This window comes from Vipera ursinii (assembly GCF_947247035.1).
Source record: "Vipera ursinii genome assembly, chromosome: 1".
Classification (NCBI taxonomy): Eukaryota; Metazoa; Chordata; class Lepidosauria; order Squamata; family Viperidae; genus Vipera; species Vipera ursinii.
Genome location: NC_139512.1, coordinates 342,586,173 through 342,600,519, shown reverse-complemented (window position 1 = coordinate 342,600,519; position 14,347 = coordinate 342,586,173). Strand labels below are relative to the sequence as shown.

At 43.2% G+C, this 14,347-nt stretch overlaps 1 protein-coding gene across 1 annotated transcript in view; it reads right to left on the bottom strand.

Annotated features, from left to right (window-relative positions):
- The window catches only part of CUX1 (cut like homeobox 1), a 358,099-nt gene that overhangs the window by 4,575 nt on the left and 339,177 nt on the right, over window positions 1-14,347 (bottom strand). Inside the window, exons 15-21 of the mRNA XM_083350660.1 lie at window positions 13,033-13,169; window positions 12,557-12,623; window positions 12,214-12,326; window positions 11,260-11,376; window positions 4,400-4,483; window positions 3,689-3,745; window positions 2,185-2,265 (exon numbers count right to left, since the gene is read on the bottom strand). Of these exons, the coding sequence (XP_083206786.1) occupies window positions 2,185-2,265; window positions 3,689-3,745; window positions 4,400-4,483; window positions 11,260-11,376; window positions 12,214-12,326; window positions 12,557-12,623; window positions 13,033-13,169 (656 nt within the window). The remainder of the gene's footprint in view (window positions 1-2,184; window positions 2,266-3,688; window positions 3,746-4,399; window positions 4,484-11,259; window positions 11,377-12,213; window positions 12,327-12,556; window positions 12,624-13,032; window positions 13,170-14,347) is intronic.

Here is a 14,347-nt window from a genome sequence, read left to right as displayed (position 1 = left end):
GTACTGGAGTTTTTTAAGAAGAGGTTGGGCAACCACTTGTCTGAAATGGTAAAGGTCTATAGGATTTCCTGCTTGAGCAGGGGGTTGGACTAGAAGAGCTCCAAGGTCCCTTCCAACTCTTGTTATTCTGTTAACGTTTCATGATCCTTTTACACTTTGGACTCTGGCCCGTAAACTGTCTGGATCACTTAAGAAGACTGTAATATTCAGGGACATCCACCACGTGGCTGAAGAAGACTCTGTCCAAAGTGATGGCAAGTGGTAGAAAGCCAGCTCTTTGAACTGAACTCTGAAACTGGCCAGCTGCCCACCTGCGCATGGGAAGTGATCTGTTCAACCGTTCAGTCGTTTTCACTGAGCAGTCTGGTTCCTGTTACCGGTATTTAGCCTCGAGGAATGTTTCTATCTTGTAGGGAAGCTCAGCCTTTCCTGGACTGCAAAACAGGGAGAAGGGTCGATTCCTGCAAAATTTGAGGGGCTCTACAAAGATGAGGGAGGTCAAACTATTTTCCAAAGCACAAAAGGCAAGACAAGAAGCCATGATTGGAGAGAAGCAGCCTAAGAACTAAGGAGAAATTTCCTAACAGTGAGAGCAATTAACCCGTGGGAATAGCTTGCCTTCAGAAGTTGTGGGTGCCCCATCATCACTGGAGGCTTTTAAAAAGAGACTGGACAACCATTTGTCTGAAATGACATGGGGTCTCCTGCTTGAGCAGGGGTTTGGACTAGGTGACTACCAAGGTGCCCTCCATCTCTCTTGTTCTATGTTCTCTGTTCTAAATCGGGCATGACCACAAAAGACTCTGTGTGGCATGCAGTCTCTTAAAAGAGGTATTCCCCCTCTTCTAAGACAGAAGCTGTTGCAAAGCAAATATACTCCTAAAAACAAATGGAAGAATGCTTCTTGTGTCTGCAATTGGAACAGGAGAAGGAAGCTCAAGGGAAGCCGGTGGAGACAACAGTATTTTGTTCAACAGCCAAAAACAGAACAGCTCAGGAGAGACGGTGTCTGATATTTTTATCAAGTTACCACTTTGGCAATTGCAGGGATTGATACTGTGCAAATCTTAAAGCCTGGGAGTTTATAGCAGCATTTCTCAACCTCAGCAATTTAAAGATGTATGGACTTCAACCCCCAGAATTTGGCAGCTAGCACACTGGCTGGGGAATTCTGGAGGCTGAAGTCCACAAATCTTAAAGTTGCCAAGATTGAAAAACACTGAACGAAACAGCCCTTCGTGGCCCAGGGCTGTCTGATTCCTATAATTCTGCCTCCTTTTCCAGATCTGACAGAGCAGGCAGGTTCCCATTCCCCTCCATCAATAATGCCAGCCGACAGCCCTTCTTTGGGTGGGCGGAACAAAAATCTAGATAGCCCCAACCTTCTCCAACCCAGCCTGTTGCCTGAGGAATTCTGGGAGTTGAAATCCACAGATCTTAAAGTGGTTGTGGTTCAGAAATATTGGTTTAGATCGGGTAGGCAACCTTGGCTCTTTTATGACTCATGGACTTCAACTCCCAGAATTCCTGAGCCAGCATGGCTCAGCTTGGAAACCTCTCCCTTTCCCCTCAGCATGGCTGGCTCAGGAATTCTGGGCATTGAAGTCCAGGAGTCATAAAAGAGCCAAGGTTGCCTACCCCTGGTTTAGAGGACCAGGTATCCCCCTTAAGTAAACCCCAACATTAGTTCCTTTCCTATTGTTAAATATGGTGCCCTTGGAGCAGCAGGAGCAGCTGTGGGGGCGGTAGCCACTATGGTTAATCCTCAACTTACAACCGCTTACTTAGTAACCATTCAGTTCAGTTCTGAAGTTACTTCGGAGCTCACATGATTGTACTGGGCACTTGACAAACGGCCTACATTTATGGCTGTTTGCAATATGCTATGGTCTCATGACCACAATTTACAACTTTTTTTTCCAGAAACCATCATACACATCTGGTCTCGGGGGGGGGGGGAAACAAACCCATAGTCAACAATTGGTTTGCCTAACAACTGCTGCAAAAAAAGTCATAAAGTCAGGTCTGGTCACCCAAAGACTGATTTTACAACTCTCAAAACTTATGATCGTAATTGCCAGGCTCAATTACAGTCATAAGTCAAGAACTACATGTACCTCAAAAAGGCACTGTTAATGTGTGCGTTTTGTCAAGATTGATCACTGGAGGAAGAGACACACTTACCAGAAAAACAAGGCAATGCAAAAAGAGTGTGTAGAAGAAAGCAATAGTACGAGCCATCTTGTTGGAAAGGACAAGTCTTCCCTGCAGGGACAATAAAAAACATGACAGGAGATTTTAGGGTTATGAATGTCTAGGACCTTTGGAAAAAAACACAAATTCTGCACCAGTTCACTTCCCCATCAATTTATGATGCCCTTGTTAAATCTGGGATTTGTTCTAAGTTTGCTAATGGAGAGAAGTCCTGAATCTTGACTGCCAGTTATTGGGGAAAAAAGAATCTTCCTCTAACCCTTCTGAGATTTCTGGAGATATGAAAGCTTCATAACAACAACAACATCTGGATCACATTTGATTTGTGCTTAGATTGTAAGCCGCCCTGAGTCTTCGGAGAAGGGCGGGATATAAATGGGATTAAAATAAAAATAAAATAAAAATAAATCACCACTTGAACACCCTGGGTGTTGACAAAATGACTATCGGTCAATTGCAAAAGGCAGTTTCACTTAGAAAGCTTAAAAACTGCGATACCTTTCACAGTATCAAACAGGTGTTTGGGAAGTACTAGATAGGTGAACATAAATGCCAAATCCAGTTTAACATTTGACTGACTCTGGGGTCAACCGTAATAATTTATTAAATGCATAGGCCATTCAACTCCCAGCAACTCTGGCAGTTTACAATTGTAAAAAAAATAAATAAAGAACAATACATAAAGCACAAAAACAGCACAAAACAAAGGGACAACAATGACAGAGGCAATCTGATATGCAAAGTGGATTTAGTGAATTAATGATGGGGATCGGATGCAGGAAGATCTGGCTGAAAGACCAGGGATCCAATTCTAGCAAAGACAGCGATAGAAAAGGTGTACTCGCTGACACTTAGTCCAAACTTCCTGGAGCATCTCTTTCTCCCTTTCCTTCATCTTTCTTGCTCAGAAAGGGATCCTGCTTTGGGGATCTATGAGGCAAGATCTCCCTGAGAAGCATATTTGATCTGCTGGTCCCCTACACTGTGTGCATACTTGCTCTCCTTCACATGCCTGTGAGCACTGCAACTGCTAAGATGCTAACCAGGACCTTCCAGTCTTGACTGGGTGAGACTGGACAGGTTTTCCCTTTTGTGTGATGAATTTATGGTTGCTTGCAGCCACTACTGAATGCCCTTGTATGCATCCATAGGTGGTACTAAAGTAGATCAAACCTTGGCTGCCCTTTTTCAAAAGGTATGAAGGAGATTCACCCAAGCAACCAAGTAAAGAAAGCTTTCCTTGTGGAAAAGGTTGAACTGGGAGTACACACAATGGCAAATTATTATTGCTCTTTAAATGCATTCTACCAAATAGTTCTGAATGGATTTGGTATTTTTGACCACTGAATTCTTCCCAAGGATGTAACAAAGCTAAAGATGTTGCAATATATGCACTGTTCCAAGCAAGGTAGCTGCAGCTCCCACTGTGAAGATTGACTAATTCCAGCAACTAGATTTCAGCAGTTGGATTTACCAGGCTAAGGGTGGCTTTATCCCATGGACTGAGACTTTGGTACTTCCTTTGACGTTCCTGAAAATGAAATAAAAAAGTCACATAGCAGAGATAAGACCACTGGTTCTCCCAACGGAGGAGCAGAAAAATCAACAACCCCCAGCTAGTGAATTAATTCTAGTTTTAATCTCTTTAGTGCTGAAATGCAAAAAGATGCCAGTTCAATTCCCTACTAGGCCTATTTCTTTAAATTAATTAATTAAATTAAAAGAGACTCCCATCTAGTTGCAATGAAATGCAGGATATCTCAGCCTAAAATACCCATGTAGGTAGTAACATTTCATTTTAAAAATTTAAATCATCTTTGTACTTAGTGGCACTAGATCATATCTACAGTCTCAGTTTGCCAACGGTAAAACGAGAAAGTTATTGCCTTCTTTCACAGGATTACTAGTGAAGGCAATAAAGATTATTTTATCAAAGGGACCAAGTCCCACTGAAGAAACAGCTCAAATAAAACACCATGCCATGAAAAATGCTAAAATTATCATTTTAATATGTAGGCCTGCTAGAAGCCATGTTTGGCAATTTCTGGCTGAATCTGGCAGAACCATTTGAGAACAGTGAAGATAAGTCTTTGCTACTACATAAAGCTGGAGAATTATTATTATGATTTTCATCCTACTAAAAATGTCCCTCCCCCCCTTTGAAAAGGTCTCCAGAGATCCCTACCTTTCGACTGAAAGAGGTGAATGGATCCAGGCGTTCCTCATATTGGGAAGAGTAACGCGATTCGGTGTCATCACTGCCAGATCCCTGGAAGAGAAACCGTTGGGTTTGTAAGTGATGCTCAGTCTCTGATGACTTGCACAGATGAAAATAGTTCAGAAGTAACACCAAAGGGATTGTCCCCCTTCAAACGTGCTATAAAAGTAACAGTGGAGGGAAGATTAAGGTATAATGAAGGAGGGGCTAATGAAAAGATTTAGCAAGGCAGCCAACTTCTTCCCCTTAACTCTGTGCCCTTTCTGGAAAAGCAAACCACAAATTAGGGAGAGTTGAGCCTGCATGAAAAAAGGATCCTAAGCACATCCTCAAAGAGCACCTGTGAAGATACCAGGCCAAAGAAAGAACAAAACTGTTGTACTGAATCACAAAATTCACGACAAAACCGTTGGGTTTGTAAGTGATGCTCAGTCTCCGATGACTTGCACAGATGAAAATAGTCAGTTCAGAAGTAACACCAAAGTGATTTAATTTAATTTAATTTAATTTAATTTAATTATATTTGTATACCGCCCTTCTCCCGAAGGACTCAGGGCGGTGAACAGGGCACATATAAAATACAAAGTACAAAAGTTAAAAGAGAATTAAATAGAAGCCCGAGCTAAAATAATAAATAATAGTGTAAAAAACCCGCAATAAAAACCCCAACACATCCCCCATCATGCCAGGCCGGCTTGTTCAAATCAGTAGGTCTTCAGATCGCGTCGGAAGGAGCGAAGGTCAGGCGCCGTCCGAAGCTCAACCGGCAACCGATTCCATAAATCCGGGGTGCCCAGAGAGAAGGACCTCCCCCTGGGGGCCACCAGACGACATTCTCTGACCGGTGGCACCCTGAGGAGGCCCTCTCTGTGGGAACGCACAGTGCGGAGGGAAGTTGACGCCGGCAGCAGGTGATTGTCCCCCTTCAAATGTGAAAGTTCAGCACGGGATAAGTGGCGTTGCTCATGTCGCCAAAATGGACTAAGTGGATGTCAAGATGAAGCCGAGACTCAACAATGGAATCCATAGAGCTCATTTTGGTTATTGAGTCTAAGCTCCTTTGCATTTGTTGTTAGCTGCGAAGTCGTGTCCGACTCATCGCGACCCTATGGACAACATTCCTCCAGGCCTTCCTGTCTTCTACCATCTTCTGGAGTCCACTTAAGCTCACGCCTACTGCTTCAGTGACTCCATCCAGCCACCTCATTCTCTGTCGTCCCCTTCTTCTATTGCCCTCGATCTTTCCCAGCATTAGGCTCTTCTCCAGTGAGTCCTTCCTTCTCATTAGGTGGCCAAAGTATTTGAGTTTTAGCTTCAGGATCTGGCCTTCTAAAGAGCAGTCAGGATTGATCTCCTCTAGGACTGACCGGTTTGATCGCCTTGCAGTCCAAGGGACTCGCAGGAGTCTTCTCCAGCACCATAGTTCAAAGGACTCAATTCTTTGGCGCTCAGCCTTTCTTATGGTCCAACTTTCACTGCCATACATTGCAACTGGGAAGACCATAGCCTTGACTATACGCACTTTTGTTGACAGGGTGATGTCTCTGCTTTTTAGTGTGCTGTCTAGATTTGCCATGGCTTTCCTTCCCAGGAGCAAGCGTCTTTTAATTTCTTGGCTACAGTCCCCATCTGCAGTGATCTTGGAGCCCAGGAAAACAAAATCTGTCACTACCTCCATTTCTTCCCCATCTATTTGCCAGGAATTGAGAGGGCCAGATGCCATGATCTTAGTTTTCTTAATGTTAAGTTTCAACCCAAGTTTTGCACTCTCCTTCTTCACCCGCAGCAAGAGGCTCTTTAGTTCTTCTTCACTTTCTGCCATTAGAGTGGTATCATCTGCGTATCTTAGGTTGTTGATATTTCTTCCGGCAATCTTAATTCTAACTTTTGATTCATCTAGCCCTGCCTTTCTCATGATGTGCTCTGCATATAAGTTAAATAGGCAGGGCGACAGTATACAGCCTTGCCGGACTCCTTTCCCAATTTTGAACCAATCAGTGGTTCCGTGTCCAGTTCTCACTGTTGCTTCTTGACCCGCATATAGGTTTCTCAAGAGACAAATAAGATGGTCTGGTACTCCCATCTCTTTAAGAACTTGCCACAGTTTGTTATGATCCACACAATCAAAGGCTTTAGCATAGTCAATGAAGCAGAAGTAGATGTTTTTCTGGAACTCCCTAGCTTTCTCCATGATCCAGCGTATGTTAGCAATTTGATCTCTAGTTCCTCTGCCTCTTCGAAATCCTGCCTGTACTTCTGGTAGTTCTCGATCCACATACTGCTGAAGTCTAGCTTGTAGGATTTTAAGCATGACTTTACTAGCATGAGAAATGAGTGCAATGGTGCGATAGTTTGAACATTCTTTGGCACTGCCTTTCTTTGGAATTGGAATGTAAACTGATCTTTTCCAATCCTGTGGCCACTGTTGAGTTTTCCAAATTTGCTGGCAAATTGAGTGTAGCACTTTTACTGCACTGTCTTTTAAGATTTTGAATAGCTCAGCTGGAATACTGTCACCTCCACTAGCTTTGTTGTTGCTCAGCTTTTCTAAGGCCCACTTCACTTCACATTCTAGGATGTTTGGCTCGAGGTCAGTGACCACCTCATTGTGATTATCAGGGACGTTAAGCTCATTCTTGTATAGTTCTTCTGTGTAATTTTGCCGCCTCTTCTTAATCTCTTCTGCCTCTGTTAGGTCCCTGCCATTTTGGTTCTTTATCATGCCCATTTTTGCATGAAACGTTCCCTTCATCTCTCCAATTTTCTTGAAAAGATCTCTGGTCCTCCCTATTCTATTGTTTTCTTCTATTTCTTTGCACTGTTCATTTAAGAAGGCATCTCTTCTAGCTATTCTCTGGAATTCTGCATTCAATTGGGCGTATCTTTCTTTTTCTCCCTTGCCTTTCGCTTCCCTCCTTTCCTCAGCTATCTGCAAAGCTTTCTCAGACAGCCATTTTGCTTTCTTGCATTTCTTTTTCTTTGGGATGGTTTTGGTTGCTACCTCTTGTACAATGTTGCGAACCTCTGTCCATAGTTCTTCAGGCACTCTGTCTATCAGATCTAATTCCTTAAATCTATTTGTCACCTCTACTGTATATTCAACAGGGATATGATTTAATTCATACCTGAGTGGCCTAGTGCTTTTCCCTACTTTCTTCAGTTTAAGCCTAAACTTTGCAAGGAGAAGCTCATGGTCTGAGCCACAGTCAGCTCCTGGTCTTGTTTTTACCGACTGTATAGAGCTTCTCCATCTTTGGCTGCAGAGCATATAGTCAATCTGATTTCTGTGTTGACCGTCTGGTGATGTCCATGTGTAGAGCCGTCTCTTGGGTTGTTGGAAAAGAGTGTTTGCTATGACCATCGTATTCTCTTGACAAAATTCTATCAGCCTGTGCCCTGCTTCATTTTGTACTCCAAGGCCAAACTTGCCTGTTATTCCAGTTATCTTTTGGCTTCCTACTTTAGCATTCCAATCCCCCATGATGATAAGGACATCATTTTTTGGTGTTACTTCTATAAGGTGCTGTAGGGCTTCATAGAACCGGTCAATTTCATCCTCTTCAGCACTGGTGGTTGGGGCATAGACTTGGACTACTGTGATATTGAATGGTTTCCCTTGGATTCGAACTGAGATCATTCTGTCATTTTGAGGATTGTATCCCAGTATTGATTTTCCTACTCTTTTATTGACTATGAAGGCTACTCCATTTCTTCTGAGGGATTCTTGCCCGCAGTAGTATACCTGATGGTCATCTGAATTAAATTCACCCATTCCTGTCCATTTTAGTTCGCTGATACCTAAGATGTCGATGTTCAGTCTTATCATCTCTTGTTTGACCACGTCCAGCTTTCCTTGATTCATGGATCTTACATTCCAGGTTCCTATGGAGAAAAAATCTTTACAGCATCGGACTTTCCTTTCACCACCAGACACATCCACAGCTGAGCGTCCTTTCGGCTTTGGCCCAGTCGCTTCATTCTTTCTGGCGCTACTAGTACTAGCCTTCTGCTCTTCCCCAGTAGCATATTGGACGCCTTCCGACCTGAGGGGCTCATCTTCCAGCGTCATATCGTTTTGCCTTTTGGTACTGTCCATAGGGTTTTCATGGCAAAGATACTGGAGTGGGTTGCCATTTCCTTCTCCAGTGGATCACGTTTTGTCAGAACTCTCAGCTATGACCTGTCTGTCTTGGGTGGCCCTGCACGGCATAGCTCATAGCTTCATTGAATTACGCAAGCCCCTTCGCCACGACAAGGCAGTAATCCATGAAGGGGTCCTTTGCATTACAGGAATCCAAATGAAGCATCCCTCACAGGTTGACTATTTAGCCTGGATACGGCCGGTGAAGGTAAGTCCATCACTTCTGTGGACAGTTGGCTGCACCTCTGAATTTATCTCTGGAAGCACTCACTCTCCCAGCAGCAGCATGGGCTCGATTACCATCCTGACCTGTTGGATAGGACACAAGTCAGATTGGCATAAGGAAAACCCCGGTGGGAGTTCTAAGTGGATGATTGGACAAGTAAAAGGTGCTGTGGGACAAGTAGGTAATAAAAGACTTCTCCAGGAACAGCCTTGCAGGCAGGAAAAAGAAATAGGAAGGAGCTACTTAACCTTTTTCAATTTAATTGGTCTGTGTGTGCAGAGAGAAGTGATACCGTATAACTGGACTGAATAGGATCAAATTAGTGCTAGTTGGTCAAACCTTTTGCAGACTGAATGTACTCATCAAACATTCCCCCTGGGGGGAAAAACCAGCCAATTTTGCACCTTAGAGGTTGCACAAATCATTTTCCCCGGTCTTCTCCAAGGGACATGAAAACTCAGAGTAGCCTTGGTCCATTACTTTGGCCAAGAGGACACTGACACTCATTCCTGAAACCAACTATCCCAGTATGTCATTCAGAAGATACTTCTCTTCAAAAAAATATATTGGGGGAAAAGCAGATCAGCAAGCTGTTGATGTAATGCAGGTAATTCCGGAGGAAAGCATTTTGCTCTCTTCTTTCTTTCTCAGCTGCTCTCTTGACAAGAGATTCTTGGATTTTTACAGCCCACCAGAGTACTTGGGAAGGAGAAGAGCTCTCTCTTCTGGAGGCAAGGGGGACATACAGGAGAGAAGGGAGGTCAAAGACACAGCAGGAGAGTCGGGCTTTATGGGAAATCAAGCTTGCTTTTTGAGACAAATGAATGATTTTGATTCAGACTTACACACCGTCTTCTCTCAGAGGTCCAGGGTTAAATAACAGATCAAAAATGAAATCAGTGTCAAAGAAAATGCTTCCAAGTTGCCTTAATCTACTGATCTCCAGATATATTCTGATTCAGAGATTCTAAGGCCAACACATCTGGAGGGACTTGATGGGAGGAGGATGTGTGTATGGATGTACATATAGCTTTTGGAAATGGGCTTTCACTAGATCCTCTTCACTGGAATTCTTCAAAGAGAGGTTGGCTGTCCAAAGTGTTTATAGAGAGTTTGGATTAGATGATTTATGAAGTTATCTTCCAGTTCTACAGCTTTTTGAATCTAGTGGTCAGGCCAATGTTAAAATGAAAGGAAAAATTATCCCGTACTGAATATTTCTGGAAAACACAGAAACAGGATGTGAAGGCCAAACGCCAACCTTCCATATGATGGTTGACTTTCAGACGTATGATTTGAAAGCCCTTATATCTAGAGGGTACCAAAAACATGGAAGGCTATTATAGATGGCCCACATGGTTTGTCCCCAGTAACTGTATTCAGAATTGTACAACCTATAAATTGGGAAGTTCTCTTTGTAGTGGCAGTTAACAATTGTTCAAGATAGAAGAGAAAAGGGTGATTGCCTTTCTCTCACTCTCATTTTGCAAAGCATTTAAACAATAAATTGAGCAATGTCAAAAACACATTCCCATAAATGATGGGGAGAAGGGAAAGAAAACAACTCTAAACCAAACTATCCATCCAGCAACTACACAAGGAAAACTGAGTGATGAAAGAGAGAACTTCAGCGGGGGTCTAAAGCAGTGCTTCTCAACCACAGCAACTTTAAGATGCGTGACTTCAACTCCCAGAAGTCCCCAATCAGCACAGGTCTAAAGGGAGTCACAGCAGGATGCTTGCAAATTTCAAGAGGGAGCGAACTCCAGAGCATGAATTCCACCCCAGAGAAGGCCTCCCCATTGCTAATCCCCAGATGGCACTCTGCCAACCCTGGAACAGGAACAAGTCCACCCTGGTATCACATCCATAACAGCAAAAGTGGCTCAACAGGCACTGTGGCCATTGTTAGGCCTTTCTTTGCCAAAAGCAAGAGATGAGGGACAGCCAGGCAGCTGCTTCAACAGAGACATGTTCAGCAACCGATGACTGCACCCTGCAAGGCCTGCCTCCACAGAAAACAGTAGCTAATCTTCTTTATTCTATCAAAACAGGTCATGGGGATGGAGAGGCAAATCGAAATAGAAGCGTAAACCTACTAAAGTGGACTACACGTATCACATTTTATAGCACATGGAATAATACACAGTGTTCTATAGGGAGTCCACCATTTATGGTGGAACCCCCCCCTCCAAAAAAAGGTACTTATGACCCAGATTTGAAGTGCTGATGGCCACCCCCACCCCATCGTTATATGTAAAATTGTTCATGTGATGACCTGCTTAATGACTGGCACCATTTTCAACTATAATTCAGGTCTCAATTATGCTCATAAGTCGAACTGAACATGGCAAAAAATGAAGGTGGACTGGATCGTTTTGCAAACACAGACCCAGGTTTCTGCTACCAGGTCTTGAAATGGGCAGCCTGCTGTGCTGTCCTTCGGCCTTGTAGACTCACCCGGCCTGGGTAGCTTTGCAAAAACTTAATTTTTTCATAAAGTTTAATGTTGTCGGCTCGCAGGTTGTCCAGCTCGCTCTGCAGTGCTTGCATTGTGTGCTGCATCAGACGGTTCTCCTGATGTAAAAGAGGATAAAGGGATAAAATCAAAGCTGGATGCTCAAAACAGGGCACAGAGGCAGAGCTCCTAATCAAAACATAGGCATTCCATAAAAATCATAGGGAAGAAAAAATATTACAGCAGTAATTTATATAAGGTTTCTTAATGTTCACTCTGCCTAAATGTTTACAGCCCAACTATCTCGTTTGAAGGCATTTGGCAAGTTCATAGCAACGTTTAGATTTGAATTAAGAACTTTCTTAGCCATTTCACCCTACAAACTTCATTTATGGTCTTCTCCAATTTAAAGGGGGGAAGGTAGCAGGACTTCGAGGCAGATTCAGTGGCCTCTAATTGATAAACCAGTACTGATCTGACTCAAGTTAAGAGGGCCTCTCTTATTCATTTTACAGATGAGTAGAATCCAGGATGAAGACAAAATTAAAAGGAAGAACTGGGGCTGGCTTATATCAAGGAAGGTACAAGAGAGATTCCTAGCTTATGACAAGTTGCTGCTTGTATGTGGTATCTAATAAAATTGAATCTTTGACCATCTTAATGTTACTATGAATGAATGAACCTTTATTGCCAAAGTACAACCATTGTATACATTGAGATTGGCTGAGCCTCTAGTTTAATATATTACAGTTGACATCTGCAATTTATTAAGGAAATTTTAACTATAGCTAAATACTATAACTTAGTACATGAATGAACGGGCCAGCATGTTTGTATGAAAAATGACATATAAAAAAAGAATGAATTTGTTGATTCTGGCTTCTGGCGCTTGGATGGGCATCTTATCAAATCTCCCCATTCAGATTTAGGTGGGAGAAAACTCCACTGTGTCTTACCGTTTCCAGATCACGGTTCCGGGCCCGGAAACGCTCCCTCTGGCTAGACATGATAGACAGCAGAGAATCTACTTGACCTTCTGGAAGCTGGGTGCTTGCTGAGGATGGCTGGCCTGGGAAATAGACTGTGGTTAGAGATGGAGAAGATGGAGGTGGGAAAGAAGGGCAGACCCATGGAGTGCTGTAAAAAAATGTTCTGCCTGCAAGATGTATTACAAACCCCGTGGGGTTCAGAGAAGGACTGCGGCAGATGAAGGTGGATGCTGCCACTTCTCTTTCTGATATTAAATGGTTAAATGTTCTCCAACAATGTGCTTGAGAAGAATTGGAAATAGACGTTTACCATAGAAAAGTGCTGATGCTTCTTTTATGGGCTGAGGAACAGTCTCCAAGTTTTGAATGGCAGCACCCTTTGGAAAACAGAAGAAGGAAAAAAAATGAAGGAGCAGGTAAAGCATTCCTTCTTTGCGGTAAGCTCTCATCACTGCATTGGTGACCAGAAGTTGCAGCTAGTTATCTTTTTCGTTCCTGACTGCTCCGCTAAGCTTTTCTTTTCCCTCTGGCTTTGAAGTGGGTATGACCATCTGCTAGGTCCATCAAGGGAAAGGCTGACGTTCTTGCCAAACAAAGTCTTTCCCCCAGACAAAAATGAAAGGTATTTTGATAAAGAATGGGGCAAACCAAGCAGCGAATTTGGATCATTATAGATTATTTTGAAAAAAGCCACTCCCACGCCATTTTACAGATGGCGTCTCATCTACATGGTCCCTTGCTGACTGTCTTTGCTGTCAACCAGCAGGATTTCCTTCAGGGACTCACCTCAGCATCTGGGCGATGCATTGCAGACAGGGACTGGATGGTGCTGAGATCGTGCTCCAGCTTGGCAATCAGATCTTTCTGCTCGGCAACTGCAGAGACGGCTTCAGTGAACTGGATCTGCAAATCGGTACAGCGGCCTGTCGGGGAAGAACGAAATACTTTTATTGTTGCAAATCACCCCAGAGAAGTATTGGAGAACATTCCATCTTTTGTTGGCATTTCTGGGCTTCCAAGGGGTAAAACCAGATAAGGCAAGAAGAGGAAGAAAAGTTAAACAAACCTGATAAAATTGACCTCTTGAGACATTACCTTGCTTCCCCCAAAATGGGCAGAGAACCAGAAGTGCTGAATAACCTGACCAACAAACTATTTGTATATATAAACATACTATAGAGTAAGAATGCAAGGGAAGGGACTGGTCCTTTCAAAATGTTCTCTCTGCAATATAAACTTGTTTTAAAATTTGAAGAGAGCATTAAAAAAAAACATGTAATTCCTCACCGCAGCAGGAACTGGTATTATCCAGGAGTTGTCTACTCTGACTTCAGTGCTATTACAATTTTGTGTATATACCCTCAACTCAGTCTTGACTCTTGCCAACTGTCTTGAGCTACAGCGACCGACGGGGGTTTCCTTTTGGCAAGATTTCAGAAGTGATTAACCTTTATCTTCTTTCTAGGGCCGAGAGAGAATGACTGGAATTGGGTATGTCTAGTTTAATGAAAAGAAGGACTAGGAGTGACATGATAGCAGTCCAATCTCAGGGGCTGCCACAAGAAGAGGGGGGTCAACCTTTTCTCCAAAGCACCTGAAGGCAGGACAAGAAGCAATGGATGGAAAATAATCAAGGAGAGAAACAACCTAGAACTAAGGTGAAATTTCCTGACAGTTAGAACCAGGGCTTTTTTTCTCATAGAACGCTCAGAACGGAGTTCCGGCACCTTTTTTGGATGGAACCTTGTAGGGTAGGCAAGGCGAGTTGTATGACATGTGTGAGTTCTGGCACCTTTTTCTTTTACAAAAAAAGCACTGGTTAGAACAATAAATCAGTGGAACAACCTGCCTCCAGAAGTTGTGGATGCTCTAACCCTGGAAGTTTTTAAGAAGAGATTGGACAACCATTTGTTTGAAATGGTATAGGGTTTCCTGCATAAGGAGGGGGTTGGACTAGAAGACCTCCAAGGTCCCTTCCAAGTCTGTTATTGTGTTAGTCTGGCTCAAGGTCATCCAGTTGGCTTCATGCCTAAGGCAGGACTAGAACTCACGGTCTCCCAGTTGTTAACCTAGACTTAACCTCTACACTAAGCTGGCTCTC